The sequence below is a fragment of the Phoenix dactylifera genome, chromosome 17 (genome assembly GCF_009389715.1).
Source record: "Phoenix dactylifera cultivar Barhee BC4 chromosome 17, palm_55x_up_171113_PBpolish2nd_filt_p, whole genome shotgun sequence".
NCBI lineage: Eukaryota > Viridiplantae > Streptophyta > Magnoliopsida > Arecales > Arecaceae > Phoenix > Phoenix dactylifera.
In genome coordinates this window covers 14,160,440-14,176,674 of record NC_052408.1, presented here as the reverse complement: position 1 = coordinate 14,176,674, position 16,235 = coordinate 14,160,440, and the positions used below count along the sequence as shown (strand labels likewise).

Sequence of the window (16,235 nt, the reverse complement as noted above, 5' to 3'; positions counted from 1 at the left end):
GCTTGACCGAGAGGGTCTCGGCTTCCGAGGCGTTGGGTTTCTGGGGTCCACTTTTAGATTCGATTCGGTGAACCGGAAAATAATACCGACCGGTGAAGATAAGATAGCCCCACTTGTGTGCTTCCCTCGTCACCTCCGTGCGTTGGAATCATGCAGAGGGTATCATGAGATTTGACGTGCACTTTTTTTCTCTGTCATTGGGTCTGGGCAAAAAATTATCTCGAGTTGATTCCGTTCGAGTAGGCATCGGTTCTAGCTCTTCAGGTTGAAAGACATAGCCTGATTCATGGTTTCGCACAGTTTGGATTGCAAGGTTCTGGGCTTGTTTGTGTTCGAGAGTGATTTGCCATTAGTTAGGAGTGGCATGATGTTGATTTGGATTTATCATGATCCGATAAGGTTTAAGAATGATTTAGTATTTAGTTTGAGTCATTTATGATCAGCTCATGTAGCTAGGGACAAAGTGTGTGCACTGCAAAACTGCTTGTCTTCAAATTTATTAAATATTAACCTAATCAAAATAAGGTGTTTGTTAGAGGTATATCTGCTTGATGCATCTGCTCATACATAATTTATGTGATGATTTGGTTAAGACTGGATTCAAAATTATTAATTGCATCGCTTTCAGTCATTTGGATTGGCGCCTAAGCTGGAGATCTAATATTCTTGATTTGGTGATCATGATGCAAGTGTATCAGTTATTAGCTGCTAGCACCTACTTTGGATGAAAGGTGACGAGGCCATAATAAGATTAGTTTAAACACTACTATGCTGAATGAAACACAGCTTCATAATGTTTTTTTTATTTGGAAAGAGACTTCAATCAACTGGTTGGTACCTCTCTCAGCAACTGCAGAGGGAGGAGATTCCAAGTTTGACTCAGAAACAGTAGTTCGTGAGTCATGAGCCATTAAAGAACGCAATAGGTCTATATCAGAATCGATGCAGCCTTGATGGATGTTTTGGCCATTTCTGAGAACAGCTCAAAAACCAAACGCGTCCGGTCGCGAGTCATCTTAGATTTGTGGCCCTCATATCCAACTTGCATCATTACTGAGGTCCACTTGGGCTCGACGTAAAAGTTAATATATTTTTTTTCACATATAGGTGGAATCAACTGTCACGCCATTAGACCATAGGCAGGAAAGGGCTGCTTGGGCCCATAAATGGGACAGAATCTCGAGAACTTGTACAAAATATTTCTTTCTCATCAATTTTAAATAGTCAAGATGTTATAATATTATTGGGGGGCCAGGTAGCAAAATATTTCTCCAACAACATTACATTAAATCATGATATCGTATCATCTAACAATTTGTCCGCTAAACTTAGCTAAAGGATACGATATTATCTCATATACACCCCCCACAATGTGCAAATCTTTGATCCTGCTATTACAAAGCTTCTGAAATTGGCTTTTTTGATTATAAGTGAAATGAGGGATCAAGAGAAAGCTAAGGGAGGACGGGACTTCCTAGAAAGAACAAAGGAGCTCGTTATAGTAAGTTAGTATGTACAAGATTCCTCCACTGCATTGTGGAATTCAGTTCATCACCATTAGTTGGGATTGTTGCTAATTAAAGAGACGATCAAAGTTTTAGCAAACTCATCAATTAAAGTCGATACATTGGCTGCCTGAGATGCATGCAGTTCAAAGTTATAATGTTGCATCAAATTTTTCCCCAAGGCATACCTTTCAGCTAAGCTAAGAGCTTCGTTCCCTCCAAAGTTCCACAAGTCGCCTATGTACCCAATCTTCTAATCAATTAATGGTTCTTATTTTGACCAACAGTGTGCAAGCAATTTCTCTAAGTTACACACCTTACAGCTATTCGATTTGCTGGCATTCGTCGATTAGGTCATGGATACAAGTTAGATCTAGTCTTTATCTGATGATTTTGATGGCCAATATATATAACAAGTGATACGAGTGCGCCGTAGGTGGGCGGCTTTTGCTCCAACATGCATATGGCATTACTCATTTTGGAAAGCATAATGTGTGGTCCAACCTTCACTGGATAATTATTCAGTCCGCAAACCATGACTACTCCTAGTTGCCTAGCATTGTTCAACAATAGAAATTCATACAAAACAACAAAAATGATAAATTCTTTGGTTGACTCATTTTAGTTCGACGATAAATAGAGATAAAAATGGATCATATAATATCTATCCAGATCCATTTTTGTATCTAATTCTATCCGAATATAGATAAAAATTCGAGCATCCAACTAATATCCGCCAAGAAATAAATGAATATGAATATCGATAAACAACTATCCGATTCATATTCGAATATCTATTTTTTTTATAATCCTATATAATTTTATACAGCACTCATAATTTTTTTAAAAAATAAATAATCCTATTAACTTTATTTATTATTTACTAGTCAATCATAAAATTGAAGTATCATATTTATATCCATACTTTTAGTATCCAATTTATATCCACATGTATTTGACTAATATCTATATTCGTATCTATATTCATCAAATAAAATATATATGAATATGAATATATTCATTACTCGATCCATATCCAATCCAATTTCAAACCCTACTGGCCCGCAAGTGCGCGTATATGTATAACATGAAATACGAGTGTCTCGCGTGGCCAACGCACATGACTAATGAGGAAGGGGGAATAATTTGGGAGATACATACGATATGATATACGATGGAAAGTGGGGCCCCTCGGGAATAGAATAGATTATAGAGTAGAATAGAGAGGTTGTCCATTTGCGACAGCGGAGAATAGAGGCGGGATAGGATTGGGGCAATCAAGCAGCTAAGACTCCGGGACTGGGGGTGAGGAGAGATGGAGGGACGGATGGGTCTCTTTCCGGTGGGTCCCGATGGGCACCGACGCATCTCGCTGTCCGTCCTATCTGTCGCCCACTCACCTTGGCGTCGGATCGGACAGCGGTCCCGCCGTCCCGCGGAAAAAACCACCCACTCCTCCACCGACCATCGTACCCGTCGCCATCCCCACCGCGTCCCTTTCCTCGACCCCTTTCTCCCATTTAATTGCTCCGCTGCCTAACTCCGTAGTTGCTTCAAACTCTCCCAGAATCTCCTTTTCATCATCGAATCGCACGTGTTTCCAGTTCCGATTATTTTTGGCCCGTTCGAACGCCTTAAGGACTAAGCAATGCCTCTCTCTCTCGCGCGCGCGCGCGCACACACGCACACATTCAAAGCCTCGGCTTCCAGCTTAATATATAAATCGGTGCTTGGAGGAACAAACCAGCGATTACCAGCTTGAAAGAAGCTAAAGAATCCCGGGGTGACCATTAAGTCCGGTGCTTTATTCCTCTTGTTGTCATTGCTTCGGGCTCAATCAATCAATCCCGTGGAACTGTGTCGTACCACAATCAGCGGCGAAGGAAGCAGTAGGGAGAGAGAGAGAGAGAGCTAATAGCCATCGTTCCACGTTTGATCGGTCCACCTGACTTCATCCCACTCCGACATGCCCTCTTCTTCTCCCCGCCCACTCGTCCTCGCGGACCCCTTATTCCACTCCGCAGCCGCATCGCAAGCTCTCAGGCCGCTCAATAGACTCAACAGCCTCCTCCTACTCCTCTTCCCGCAACGCTAGTGCGATTCTATTCACAGTTTTTTCCTTCTTTCTTAATTTCTTCTTCCACCAATGGCAACCATGGGCCTCAGCTCTACGCTGGTCGCTGGCGATCGCGTCGACTGGTCGCAGGTGATCATTGCTTTGTATTGTTTTCGCATTTATCATCATACTCTTCGAGTTATGCGGTCTTAATTTGGATGTTAATTTAAGGATGGAGGCTCGGAGATGCTGAAGCCAGGAAGCGAAGGTAGAGCCCAGGAGCAGCAGCAGCAGAGGCAGAAGACGGCGCCGCTGAGGTGCCCGAGATGCGAGTCCGCGAACACCAAGTTCTGCTACTACAACAACTACAGCAAGTCGCAGCCGCGACACTTCTGCCGGGCCTGCCGCAGGCACTGGACCGAAGGCGGCACGCTTCGCAACGTCCCGGTCGGCGGCGGCCGCAAAAACAAGCGCGCCAAGACCGTGCACGACGCATCCGCCTCGATGGATAAAGACGGTTTGGCTCGCCCGCAGCAACGGAAGCAAATGGCACCGTTTGACGATGGGGACGGCCATGGCAGCATCTTCCCCGGGATTCTTCGCCAGGTGCTGCTCGACCCCCCGCCGCCACTGCCGCTGGATTATGGCATCGACGGCGGCGGCGGCTTCTTTGCCGGGCCGGTGCTGTCGGACATGCCGCCGTTCCTGCCCGAAGTCGCCCCGGGAGAAGCAGAGCTTATGAGCTCTTCTGGCAACGTCGCCAATCCTTTATCTTCCATCTCTTCTTCTTCCTGCTCCTCTCCCTACGATTACACGAGATTGGATCCCATTATCGGTGAAGATGACCTCGCCGCCTGGCAGGCGCCGACGAGCCATTTGAGTTGTTGGGACGACATAACGGACCTCGTCAACGCCGAGGATTCTATTCTCAGTACGTACCCAACCATGAAGGGAGAGGTCTGAACAAGGAGCACGTCAGTTTGATCGACCAACTCGTGGACTCGTCAATTTACTACTGTGCTTCTTGAGATTGCTGGTATGCTTTAACTCGCTATCTTGTAGAGACGATCCTCTTGCCTTTCTGTTTGAGGCTGTACTTTTAACTCGCAGCTTCGGCCGTAGATATATAGGAAGTGGTGATTTGTTTTAGCTGTCGAATGTAGTGGTTTTAAAAGGTCAGGAGACAAGGGTAAGTACATCCAGGGTATTCTCCTTCTCCGCTGCAAGTCATTGTGTTTGAATGGATTTGTGAGTTTATGTTCACCTATATAATGGACTGCTTTGGGATTATAAATCAGTTATCGCACGGACTCTCAGCTGGCTGGGATGAGATTGTTTCCGTCTTTCTTCTTGCCATTAGAATTAAGCATCTGCATCATTGCTGTTGCTGGTTTTGTAACAACACAAATTACCTTCGAGCCTTCGTCCATGGTTCTCCACCTGCCGCATTCGGGTAAACTGAGCAGTGGCCATTAGTAGGCGATCTGGAGCAATACTCTTTCCGTTAACATGCATCTCAATTAGCAGTTAGTACTCTTCCCCTCATGCGCGCTGTATGCATTGGGTAGTAGTATTGAGAAACCAAGCCTAGGCTAAAATGTGACTCCAGGTAGATCACAGACTAAAGTTAACACTTGAGTACCCCATGCATTATTTGTCCTACTTGTTTGACAATTGAATATAGTGAGTGTGGAGCTACCATTCCTTCCCACGATGTTAAACTCATCTATGATATTCACCAACCCCTGTGAATTGATTGTTAAAGATCTTGATGCTTAAGTTCTTGCTTCCTGCAACACAATAACTTTGTGAAAACAAAGTGAGCAGTCTCAGAACAAGGAGGGGATCCCTACTTTTTGAGATTGATCAATCTTGTTCGGGTTCTTTTGATATTCCTCTCTGCTTTTGCACAAAATTAACTTCCAATTCGAAAATCAAATAAGTTACAAACGCAGAACAATTGACATATCTCACAGCAGAATTCTGATTTTGTTGTTGGATTGAATTTTTCTATTTTACATCAATGTAAAAAAGAAAACAAATGATGAACAATGCCTGACGTGTTTTAACTCCTACATTTCACTTATCCAAAGCCTGACAAATCTGAATCAACTTGCGGTTCTTGGGCTGGACTCCAGCTCTCACAAATACGTTGAGCAAATGGAGCAACTAAATAAACCTCACTGAATATTCCAATCCTCAAACCATATATCCATCTATACACAAAACTACTGCAGCTGTCGAATAACTTTGCAACCATAGCACAGGTCTTTGATGTCATTGCAAAGCGTGCAGCAATTTCCTATAGAGAACTTTGCCTTTAAACCCAAAGTGGAAACCCGAAATTTTGAAATGTTCTAATTTCGCCTCCACGCCCAGCAGTCACAATAACCATTCCCCAGGCTGACCTGCTCGGCATCCGCATATCCTCATTGAAAAGTTCGCCATTGCTTTGAGGGCTATTGTTGGTTAGCTTCTCTTCAGGCCAAGTTGCAGAAGCCCTATCGCTGAAGTGATTACCATTTGCATCAAGGGCGATACTGTTCAGTGGGCTACCGTTGCACCCATACACAGGCAGGAAGGGGTTCTCGGATTCGTTGGTCCCTGCTCGCACCCCTGGGCCAGCTTTCGACACGCCATCCTGACCATTCTGGTTGTGGCTATTAACTCTAGACAACCGTCCTGTGCTGGTGCCTGGCCATGCTACCGCCACAGTGACATCCTGACAGTTGAAGTGTTCGTATGACTGCGAGACGCCAACAACACCTTTGCTTCTAGTTGGCTGTGTATCGGCATCATATCTCCAAACATAAACGTGGGAGTCCTCGCTAGCACAGATCACGTACTTCCCATTTGCAGCTAAGGAGGCTGAGATCTGGCTGCTTGTGTTGCGGAAGCCTGAAAGGAAAAACACCAATATCAGATCAACCTACAATTTTCAGTGGCAAACCAGTTTATCATGCAATTATATCCGCCTATGGAGAAATCAGTTTATCCAGTGACCCTACAAATTGTGTTGACATACCTAGCTTGAGAAAAACAAATTCACACAAGATAATGAATTCCCAAGACGAGCAAGTCACAAAATCAAAAGATTCAAGTTAAATTGAGTTGCATTGCAGACTAAAATATCAATGTTGAGACAAATCACCTCCTCAGTTTAAGTTCATCAAACTATGTTGTTTCTGTAAAGAGGATAATAAAAATCTCAGATTTCAATCAAAAAATTGGAACCACTTTACTGGTAGGAAAATTTCATTAATTCATTGTTGATTAAGATATCTTGTTCATTATACTTTTAGCACATTCATGCCAGGTTCTTCCTTGTTCTTGGCCTTGAACGAAGGCCAATAGCGCACTAGTATTTAGTTTAGGTTTCTTCATCAGATCGTGTCCAATAATTGTGGGCTTTATGGTGGCGGACATTTGAAGTTGAATGTATACCAAACTCGTCTATCATATTGAACCTCCAACATACAACAATGGACCACCACAACAGATACAAATAAGATGTCCCACCAACTGAATCCTCATATTCCCCAGTTTGCACCTAAGTAAAAATCCATCATCAAAATTCGGATGTTGTTAGCGCTTGCAATCTTGTATGGATGTAGGCGCTCTTTCTTTTTATCAGAATGCCTAACTTTACCAACCATCTAATATGCGGCCTTTATCATTGAGCATGAGAAAGTGACGCCTCAGCCTTGTTTCCATGCTTAATAGGAAAAACAGAATACATTTATGCAAAGGCAATGATCTTCTTATTGTTCAAAACCATCAAACTTCTCCGAACGATGATAGGAAAAATCAAGTTGCGTTCAAATTCACCTACTTCAAATATTAGCTCATTAATCATGTGCTTCCTCATCCATAAGAGTAATACATCAATAACTTTATTCTTGCCTGAAGAGACCATGGAGGTTAATAAAGAAAATTTTCAGACAAGTGCTTGATTATGCACTTGATGGTTAATAGGCCGATGGTGTGGAACAATCTGAGCTTCGAGCATCATGTTGCAGATGGTTATCTTCTTCAGGACCATCTGGCCCATTATTGTGCAGAACATCGCACTAATAGGATCCTTCATGGTCTCATTTACAGGTGATCATGTTAATTTCAACTTGAGTCTATCAGTACCAAAAATTTGACTCAATCATTCATAATATTGATATATTGAAAAATCAACACAAAAATTTAAACATGTTGTGAATTCTGGAATAAAGATGATAACAAAGCCTTGACTCTCATACCCAAAGTTGATGCAGATAAGGGTTCAAGATTGTAAGTTTGTGTCTTTAGGGGCATCAGAAAGATGTTAGATAATTAATAAGTTAACACAGTCTTAGAGGATTTATAAACTTAAAATGTTGATCTGTTGGTTGCAAAAAAATTTCTAGAAGACCTACATTCTGGTTTTCTTTAAATTATAATAACACAAACCGGAACCAAGCAAGAAAAAAAAGTGGGGGGCGGAATCACAAGGAAATGATAGGGTTTTGAGGTTGGAGAAGTGATCAACAAAAGGATAAACATCATGAAAGGTACACAGTAAAAATATCATTGCCTGTTACAAACTTTGAGATTTGTCACCCAAAGTCTATCATGCAGTCATGATCAACAGAAGAATGTTACTTTACCTTCTCAAAGGGAATTAAACCTGAATGTAGCAACTACAAGGCTTCACCAACATTACATAGGCCAGTACAGGAAAATCTTGCAGAAAATCCTTAGTAGGAATTATCATTTTAAAAGACAGAGAGCTTGGTCGTGTAATGGGACATTTCTCGATCCTTCATCATAAAGAAGTTCTAATCTAGATAGGACTCCCAGGCTTAAATAAAAAGGAAGAAATTGTAATCAAAATGGAATTTGATAACAAGTTCAGCTCCCTGTAGAGACACAAATGAAGATTTGTAAACCACTCTAAAGCTCAACCTCATGACTATTGACTTCATCAACATAAGCTCTAGCTAAATTTGGATTTTTTGAATATTATGCTCATTCAGAAGACTCCATAACATTGTTTAAATAGTCTCCAAACACATTATATAACAACATTCCACCTCAAAGTGGGCCTCTTAGTCAAACTGATACGGAAATATATGTAAATGAGCTATCCTATCAAGGACTCCCATGCTTGCTAAGCACCATGAAATCGTTATGCCTCATTTTGGAAGCAAAGCCTTTACAGTCTTTTGGCTCACATTTCCCTTCCTCTTGAATTTTATTTCTTTCCCTATGAGGTTGGAAGCATTTGCATCAATCTAATACTACTCCTACCAATCTATCTTGTTATCTATTAGTGAAATTTACATCAACATGGAAAATAACTGACCGAAGTGAACAGAAGATTCGCAAATCATCAATAAGAGGGCTATAAAATCATATGCAAAATTTACCTTTAAACTTGTGAACTAGTTCAACCCCACTAACGACACGAATTCTTGAATCTGCTGATGTAATAAGAACTTCCGAGGAACTTCCTGGGGCAAACTGTTTAATGAAACTAATTATTAAAGAGGTCATAAAACAAGCTCAGTTCCATGAAAAAGTAGAAGCATGAACTCTTGAAGTGTGCAACAATGAAAGCCAATTAAGATGTATATTGTCATCAAACAAAAGAATGAGAATGAGTTCATCTTGAAAATTGGATACCTGAAAACCTGTGATTTTCTTGTGGCTGGATTTCTTTTTCTTGATTTGTAAATCTATCTGACTTTTGTAATGCAGCTTATTCTCTGGAAAAAGAAATTAATATCAAGTTAAGAAACAAAATATCTAAGGTCATTCAATAACACAGAATAAAGTACCCAACAGAAACTGTAGGCAGATGAAACTTTAGAAATTAATGGATGTAAATTCTAATGTTGTCTGATGCTCTTAGTTTTGCAAAAACCATTTTGTACGACAACAGATAAATGTTTGTATTTAACTTTATAAATAATTATAAGTATATTTTTGGTATATTTAGGTAATGGTCAGAGGTTGTTTGCTGAGACGCGCACACACATGCAAAGAGAGAGAGAGGGCATTCGTACCGGATGTGTCAAACAAGTGGCAGCTCCCCTTATGTGATCCCACCAGTGCACCCTTTAAAAACCAAGAGACAAAACATAGAGCAAACAACTTTATAATAACTTAGATATTTAAAAGTTACTCAAAAAACAGAGACTGAAAGCACACTATCAATCTTTGCAACCTGCCCATCAGGAGTGAAGCAAGCAGCGGTAACCATTTCATGAAGATCATTCCAATCAACAACTTGACGATCTGGAACACTCCATATGCGAACTTTCTCATCTAACGATCCACTGATGAAATATCTGTCATCTACAGGATTGAACTGGATGCAGGTCACTGCATCAAAGCAAGTGTTAAAAGTTGCCATTAGCTAATAAACCAGGACAAACAGCAGAGGAAAGTAAAAGAGAATTTAAGCAGCACAGACAAACCAGAACACAATTAACTCACCATAGTCACTATGAGAGAATGTTTTCAAACAAGAATTGCTAGAAATGTGCCACAGCCTTACTGTCTTATCCATTGAGGACGAAAGCAAATGCTGTATGCAGAAGAAGAGAAACATGTCAAAATCCTTTATATGATAGTTACTTGACAAACATAAACTAGTATAAAAGGCCATTCTGAATATGGCAACAAGATTTCTATAATTTGGAACTGAATATTACAAAATGAAAAAAAAAGTACTACAAAGTATAGGACTACATCATCATTAACTGATGGTGGACAGTACCAAAGTCTAGAACAAAAAAGTGCACGAAGAAGAACATTAATAGCAGAAAAGGAACATTTAATCAACTGATAAACATGGCAACACCCAAGGTTCGCCGTACCGGTACCGAACCCCGTACCGGTGCCGCACTAGCATAAGCGTACCGAATGTCGGTACGGTACGGTACGCGGTCGTCAGGCGTACCGACACTGGCGTACCGATACCGGTATCCATCGGTACGGGTACGGTACGCCCGGTACCGACCTGTACCGATCGGTACAGCATACCATGGTAACACCTAATATCAAACTGCTGGAAGGCCTGTTTGGATGGCTGCATCCACTATTCCCAGACAAAGCGCAAACTGTCTCAATCAGAAGACTCCAAGGCGCACACAATCCTGGAAAAAGCAGGATTATATAAACAACCTCTCGGGAGGAACAGATAATCCTTATTTTTCCAGGATTTTCTGCTCCTGGAATACTAACCAATCACACAATTAAAGATTTAGTTGACCACTTCACTATGCCAATAATGCATGATGATGCATACATCCTTAGAATCTTTCTTAAAGGTACACCTAAGCATTTCCACAACCAAAAATAAAGAATTATATGTAGTATTTTTTTGGAACCCGGAGAAACCAAGGAAATAACACTTTCTTCTTGGTCTCCAAGCAGTTTCTATCTTCTATAAACTTCTAAGTGGATGTAAGAGAGAAGATTCCCTATAAAATTATTCTGGTTCTGCATTAACACATGTAATAAGATGAGGCAATAATAAGAAGAGGCAGTTGTGTGAACAAAAAGCAGGGGTGTAACTAACATGGTTTATTTTGAAAGTGGAACCTTGAATCTTTACCATTGCTCTCAACCATGAAATTGGAAACAAGTTAAGGATGAAGATGATGCTGTCTTTCATCGAAATTGCACTTGGATTTAGCTTTGTATCAAATTAATAGTTACAATCAATAGTTTAATTGCTTAGCATTATCTTGCTCTTAGAGACTATCAACATGAATTGATTATGACAAGATTTTACATCCTGCCAAAGTTCACACTATTCAGACTACCAAATGGTCCAGACCACCACAAGTTCTTGTTCTTAAAAATATAAAGAGATTAAAATTATAGATAGTAGATAGTTCATGGTTCACTCCTTGCAGTTCCATTCTTCTTTAGTACAATTCTCGATCGAGTAAAATTCTAGTTAGGGAAATCAAGCATGTATCGTTGGAATTAGGGTTCTTCTCAGATGAGCTCAAAGTCATAATTTTGTCTAGATTAGATCATGAAACTATCTTGTAGATACTTTAGCAAAAAGAACCCTCAATTTGCACATATGGACCTCGCAAGGTCTTGTCACTTCCACAAATGCATGGAACTAAGCACAGAGTGTTTGCAAAAACATGGGTGCACACATGGGCATGTGCAAAATACATGTCATGGCACAAGCAAGGACAAGAAATAAATTCACTAATTCTTAATATTCTATTATATGCTGATTATACTAATGCAAAGAGAGGCGTTCCTGCTCAAGGTCTTTATCAACTATCGCAAGTTTTTGGCTAGATAGATCTAACAAACAAAGGGCTAAACAATAACTCTCCACAACTTCTTATAAGAAACTAACTCCTCTCTACCAACTCTACACTGCAGCAACAATAACACAACCTCTCTTTCACAGTATCTTTCTAAATCACAACAACTAATCTAGTCGCATACCTGCACCACTCACTTTTCATCATGTTATATCTATTTAGCTCCATGACTTCAATATCCATATACCATGCTCCTTTATCCAACAAGAACTTATCCATATCCTCTGAGTAATATATTCCTTGGTCGTTAAACAAGCATAGGTCGCTATATGAGACCAATAGGACAGAAACTGCAAGTTTGCCACCATTAAAGCTAGAGATTTTAGTGCAAACAAGATGCATGCTAAAGTGGACAACAATGCCTGCATATAAATGACTCAGTCGAAAAGAAAGCAATATACTATACTACCCCATCAGCATTCCATCACAAGGTCAAAATCATACACTGCAGCCCGATCAAAGTGCCAACTGATTTCCTAGATTCTTTTGAAGGAAACATATCAACTTAACACCTACCACTGCATATTCTCACTCTTATCCCAATTGTGAGCTCTAATAAATACTCAACCTAAAACCTAACACCCAATCAAAAAATGCAAAATACATCTTTGGTATTGAAAAGGTCATAAATCAATCCTTGTCATTTTATTTTGAAGCACCAGCTTTCAAACATTGCTTGTGATTTTAGTAACTGATAAAACTCGACAATTTGTTTAGAGTTGGATTGAAATGCATACCGGCAACATGTGCCACAAGCTTCAAGAAAACACAATCCATAACTCCAAAACTAGCATTCCTCGAGATAAAATAAGGTGCCTTTCTATGCTTCCGTAGTAAAAAGCTGGTTTGTTCTATATCTAAATATATATAAAAAGGGTTGAATCTAGTCATTGCTTCATGATGTTAATTAAACCTTTCAATATAAAAGATATTTAGCAGCCAGTGGCACTTCGATCTACAAAACATCCACAGCACTTATGCATGCTAAAATCCTTCTTTTTTAATATCCAGTTTGAGATTAACTTAAGCCCCATCTTGAGAGGATTATTTATATGCATATGCCCTTGTCCCACATATGCTGTCTGCTATGTGGTGCGAAACTCAGTAAAACTTCATCATGTGAATTCATTCCATCAATATCAAATAGCTTTTCAATGAAGTCGTGCACCTGCCTAACCAGTAGTTGATACCATGGTGTCAAAACCGGTGGGATATCCTGCGAGAAGCTGAGACAGTGTACCATCCCAAGTGTCGGGATGAGAATATCCTGCCATCATTCTAACATCCCAATCGGCACGTCCCGAGACATCTCCCATCTCAATTTTTGGAACGGGAAGGACAACAGTGTGTCCCTTTTCAACAAAAAAACTAGGATGACCCATCCATGGGATTTAAAATCTTGGTCGATAGTTTTCTGGAGATCAAAATTATACACATCAATTACTTTCTAATATTTAAACCATCTGCCAAAAAACTAACAATAAAAAAATCTCCTTTACTAGTTATATTGCTATGTTATTCCAGCATCCATGAGTAACAAAAAACTTTTGCTTTCAATATGGTCTGGAATGCTCAAGATCAAGAATGCATCATCAATATAGAACTACTTAAAAATATAGCCGAAGAAGGTGAGAGGCACCTGTGATTTGGACCATGAGAGATCCAGGACGTCGTCAAGGTGGCCACAAAAAGAACAGACAGGCTTCTCCGAGAGTGCGAACATGCGCTCTGGCACCACCAAGTGATCCATGCTCACAGATTTCCTGTTACTAGGGACCTTTGCTCTTCTCTTCTTCTCCCAATAGTTGCCTTCAACACAAGCCAACGCCAATGCCGGATCTGGTGGCCCATTACTCATAGCAGTGAAAAAGGGATAACAATTCCCATTCTCTCCTGCCACGCCCCCTGTTAGGAATTCCACCTTCCTCTCAGACTCCGAGACTTCCCACACATGGATGACACAGTCCTCCCCAGCACTGGCCAGATACCGGCCATCCAAGCTGAATTTGATGCTCCAAATGGATCCATTGTGGGCATGTATCTCCTGGCTCGTATAAAGACCAGTGAGCTCCTTGAAGGATTTCCCATACTGCCGAACCCTAACCCTCTCAGGGCAATGGTGAGAAGAATAAGACCCGTCCAAGCTATCATCGGTGGCCGAGCTCGATCTCCTGCCGCCTCTTTCAGATGATGAGTCCTTCTCATCGCTGCTCCGCCTTTCCCGCTGGTAATACCCTCCGGCGACCACCGTACCGGCCATGTTCTTGATGGTCTTCAGCCAGCCACCCCTCTTTTTCGACTTCATTCCTGGGGCAGCCCCGGGGGCGGTCTTCGGCACGCCTCCAGGGTCTCCGGAGTTACCGCCGACCCTCTTTCCACCGCCCTCCAACTCCTCGACGTTCTGTCGCCTCATGAGTTCCTGTACGATTGGGGATCGGCCGACGCACATCTCGAACTCCTCCATCGTGAGCTGCCGCCCCGTCCCGACCTCCCTCAGCTTGTTCCACATCCCGTCCTCCCGGAACTCCTTCACCACAAACTCCCTCCCGTCGTCCAGGTTCTTGATCGTGCACCGCCGTTCAGCATCATCAGCGCCGCCGCCGCCATCTTTGCCGCCAGATTCCCTATGCTCTGCCGCAGCCGGCCAAGGTCTCCGGCCGAGGGGTGGCTTATTCGGTATCGCGGCTCCAAACGAGAGCGGGCTCCGGAAGGGTTGCTGTCTATGTACAGGGCTAGGATCCACTGAGCCTTCGGATCTGGATCGGGTGAAGATGGCCGTGACCGCAGCGGCGGAGAGATTAGGGCACCGGCAAAGGCCGTCGCACGAGACGGACCTCCCTACGTCCGCGATCCCACAGTCGCCGCCGTCTGGGGCGGCGGGTCGAGAGCGGGAGAGTGCGGGATCGGCGGTGAGGCCCATCTGATGGAGGAGCCGACGGCGGCGCTCCTCGACGGAGGAAGGCTCGGAGATCCACACATCATAGGAGGCGGCGATGGGCGGGGGGAACCGAGGGACTCGACGGTGGTGGTGGTGGTCGGCGTCGTCGTCGGAGGCCGAGGTGGAGGAGCACGATGACGACAGGATCCGATCCAAAGACTCGTAGAACTCCTCCTCTTCCTCCGCCGCCGCTGGCGTCGCCGCCCCCGAGGCCCTCATCTCCGGAGCCGCATTCCGATCCCAAGGCGGCGGGGTTTATATCGGCTGGCCGACACGTGGGAGCCCGACACGGCGACCCGATACCGGGCCCGGATCGCGCGTAGCGGCTGAGAGAGAGAGAGAGAGAGAGAGAGAGAGAGAAGAGGGATCGAAGCCCAAGGCGAGAGACGATGGTGTTGGAGGGGAAGCCGGGCGCCGTTATAAGGGGGTCTCCCTTTCTTATCGTCACCTTCGGCGTCGTTTAACGTAACGGGCGGTAAGCATAAAAAGAGAGGTCCGATCATGGAGTAAATGGAACAGCGGCGATTGGGTTGCCATCACCCGTTGGGTGACTCACCGCGGGTCTTCTGAGGTAAATGGCGGAGTTAGAAGCCTTCAGCTCTACCGTTACCAGGACTAATGACGTGTTTAAGACTTGAGATATGTGAGGATTAGATGAGGAGAAAAGGCTGGCTGGTACCTACTAACTAGTGTGGTACAGAGAAAAAGCTGAAAAGGTTATTAAAAAATAAAGCTCTATAATGATGGCAATAAACTATGACATGAGACTTAAGCACGTTTGTTTGGGTGAGCTGTGCTTTTGGTAGCCATACGTTTGAATGTATTCACCTCTAATTTGACACCATTTCTTTCAGAGGTGTCTAAGGCTAGTGGCAGTACTATATTGTCTTAGAAGAACAAATATGTGATGGACCTAATGGATATGGCCATTAGCCATGATCTTTTAATCTAAAATACAACTTTTTTTAACAAAAAATAGGACCCACACTCTGTAGTTAAAATCTAAATTTCTAAGAATATCTAGTTGTTCATCAAATAGTTGCAAATGTGAGCTGTGGTTGAGGCTCTGAGCCAATGCAGCAATCAATACAAAAGTTTGGGGCATATATTTGCTGCCTCATTGCAGAGTGGACCTCATTCCCATAAAAATTCTAGAGGACCAGTGTTATTATGGTGCCTACAGTCCCTTAAACCTAATAGTATCATCCAAGGGACCTCAACATGAATGATCATGACATTTGATTTGGCCATGCTGAGAAATGAATGTAAAGATACTACTAACCTTGCTCACACACCACACACACACAAAAAAAAGAAGAAGAACAAGAAGAAAAGAAAGAAAGAAAAAAAAAAAGAAAGTGGCATACAATATAGCCATATGATCATTTCTTATTATTTCTTAT

At 42.4% G+C, this 16,235-nt stretch overlaps 2 protein-coding genes across 2 annotated transcripts; one reads left to right on the top strand and one right to left on the bottom strand.

The window, feature by feature from the left end:
- The first annotated feature begins 3,057 nt into the window (after positions 1-3,057).
- LOC103716311 (dof zinc finger protein 1-like) lies at positions 3,058-4,900 on the top strand. The gene is made up of 2 exons (XM_008804262.4): positions 3,058-3,711; positions 3,793-4,900. Exons 1-2 carry the CDS (start codon positions 3,652-3,654, stop codon positions 4,522-4,524), a joined length of 792 nt encoding a protein of 263 aa, XP_008802484.1. The 5' UTR covers positions 3,058-3,651; the 3' UTR covers positions 4,525-4,900.
- A 564-nt stretch (positions 4,901-5,464) lies between these two features.
- On the bottom strand, positions 5,465-15,241 carry LOC103716318 (WD repeat-containing protein 44-like). The gene is made up of 7 exons (XM_008804272.3): positions 13,534-15,241; positions 10,033-10,123; positions 9,761-9,918; positions 9,600-9,651; positions 9,217-9,299; positions 8,961-9,054; positions 5,465-6,459 (listed from the first exon to the last, which is right to left on the bottom strand). The coding sequence occupies exons 1-7, from the start codon at positions 15,049-15,051 to the stop codon at positions 5,882-5,884; spliced, it is 2,574 nt and encodes an 857-aa protein (XP_008802494.1). The 5' UTR covers positions 15,052-15,241; the 3' UTR covers positions 5,465-5,881.
- Positions 15,242-16,235: the final 994 nt, after the last annotated feature.